Consider the following 2,370-nt stretch of genomic DNA (forward strand, 5'->3'; position numbering starts at 1 on the left):
CGTTAACTAAGAAATAATGATCATTCCAAGTATCCAATGATTTTTGAATATGTATGTAATGTAGGAATTTACGTGATGCTGATGGGAAAACTCAATTTCGAGCATGACAAAAAATATCCTCAATAAAGTAAGTAACCATGAAATGCTTAATGTATCTTAAACATGAAGTATAGCTACTTTATATGCATTTTTTATCTTATCAATTATTGTCTTAATTATCTTCGGACATATATCTTACAAAGAAAGTCTGCTGATTCAGATGATGCCAGTTCTTAATGTTCAATAACATCAGTGCATATCTAATTAAACCAGAAGTGAAATGTTGTTAATTACTGATTAGAAATCAGAAATCCAATTCATGAAGACTGAATGAATCATGGAGGACACGCAAGCATTCAGAGATGGAGATTTTTCTCCAGGATGCAGGTAAGTCAAAGTCTTCGTATGATTTTCATGCTAAATAGAAGATACATTGTACACCACATAACCAGGGTGTTTGCCAGGGTTGGTGTAGTGATCTGTTGACTTTTTCTGCATTTTTATTGTTTGGATAGACAACATTCTCGTGTGGAATTAATTTTCATGTAAAATCAACCAGTTGGATTCTTGTCTCTATTATATTATCTCTTTTCCAATGTCGCTATTCTATTAAAGTCAATTTCAGGAGGACAGATCAAACTCATCAGAGCCCAGCTGTGTGTCCATGAAGAGTAACCAGTCTATAGAAAAACCATTACATTTTCAGGGAAGACACATATCAACTGATCTGAGGTACAACGTTTTTTAAAATTTTTACATTTTTAAAAACGCACAACAAATACATTATGTACCCCTGTTTGCACCTGCAAAGTGTCTATTAAACATTTTCCTGTGTGTTAAATGGTGAATAATGATACCTCGAGTTCTTGACACTTTCCCCTTGTAATTTCACTATATTCTCATCTCCATTCTATTACTATTATATTTATGTTTTCAACATAAACTAATTCTAAAGCTTGTAAGATGATGAACTGCATTTTAAGCATTTTACTCCAAAATCATCAGGTACATCAGCAAGCATCATTTTGTTTGATGGACATGGACATAGACAGGACCCTTGAAAAATGGTGGGTTTGGTTAACTAACCTCTGTTGTAAGGACAACTGAGACACAGCTGCACATTCGAGAACAGTCCTTCAGTTTTTATGTCAACTAAACATCAAATTAACTGTGATTCTTTGCCCTTTATTCTATTCTTTATTCTGTTGTCTCTGTTCTATTAATATTTTTGCTTTGTTCTTTATTTCTATAATTCTTTCACCAAAAAAAACAAATGTAGTATTTGTTGCTGACTGAGTTAACACAGAATGACCCTATATGAATTATTGTTTCCGTTATCTCTACTTAGTTGTATTGTCTCTGTTCTGTGCATATTTGTCCATAATTAGTGATCAGTCTGTGGACACTCCAGGAACATTTACAGGAAAACACATGTCATCTAATATGAGGTACAACATTTCTGTCTAGATGTAAAGATATCTGTCCCTTTTACTGATCTAATGTATGTTGTAATCTAGTATTTTATACTTTCAGTCGTGACTCTCAACTGGACCAAAGCAGATTCAAATCAGATCTGCTGAGTAAGTTTGGGCGTCTGTATGAAGGAACAGCGATGCAGGGAAACCCAACTCTCCTGAATGAGATCTACACAGAGCTCTACATCACAGAGAGTGAGAGTGGAGAGATCAATAATGAGCATGAGGTGAGACAGATTGAGACACAATCCAGGAGAGCAGCCACAGAGGACACGGCCATCAAATGCAATGACATCTTTAGACCTTTACCTGGACAAGACAAAGCCATCAGAACTGTGCTGACAAAGGGAGTCGCTGGCATTGGAAAAACAGTCTCTGTGCAGAAGTTCATCCTGGACTGGGCTGAAGGGAAAGAGAATCAGGACGTCCAGCTCATATTTCCACTTCCTTTCAGAGAAATCAACCTGATGAAGGACAAAACACTCAGTCTTTCAGATCTTCTTCATGTCTTTTTCCCTGGAACTAAAGAGATGAAAATATCCATTGGTGAATATAAAGGGCTGTTCATCTTTGATGGTCTGGATGAGTGTCGTCTGTCTCTGGATTTTCAGAGCAATGTGAGGTTGTGTGATGTTAGTGAATCAGCCTCAGTGGATGTGCTGCTGATGAACCTCATTGTGGGGAATCTGCTTCCCTCTGCTCTCATCTGGATCACCTCCAGACCAGCAGCAGCTGATCTCGTCCCCTCTGAGTGTGTCCATCGAGTGACAGAGGTACGAGGCTTCAGTGAGCCACCTCAGCCGCTGTTCTGGAGAAGATGTTGAGTCCAGCAGAGAGTGGAGAGATTCCCAAGACT

General features: G+C 37.8%; 1 protein-coding gene across 1 annotated transcript; it reads left to right on the forward strand.

The window, feature by feature from the left end:
• The first annotated feature begins 330 nt into the window (after window positions 1-330).
• On the forward strand, window positions 331-2,338 carry LOC107668179 (protein NLRC3-like). The gene is made up of 4 exons (XM_016459975.1): window positions 331-426; window positions 655-771; window positions 1,428-1,487; window positions 1,573-2,338. The coding sequence occupies exons 1-4, from the start codon at window positions 377-379 to the stop codon at window positions 2,336-2,338; spliced, it is 993 nt and encodes a 330-aa protein (XP_016315461.1). The 5' UTR covers window positions 331-376.
• Window positions 2,339-2,370: the final 32 nt, after the last annotated feature.

This window comes from Sinocyclocheilus anshuiensis, unplaced genomic scaffold, assembly GCF_001515605.1.
Source record: "Sinocyclocheilus anshuiensis isolate Anshui unplaced genomic scaffold, SAMN03320099.WGS_v1.1 scaffold6526, whole genome shotgun sequence".
Taxonomy (NCBI): Eukaryota; Metazoa; Chordata; class Actinopteri; order Cypriniformes; family Cyprinidae; genus Sinocyclocheilus; species Sinocyclocheilus anshuiensis.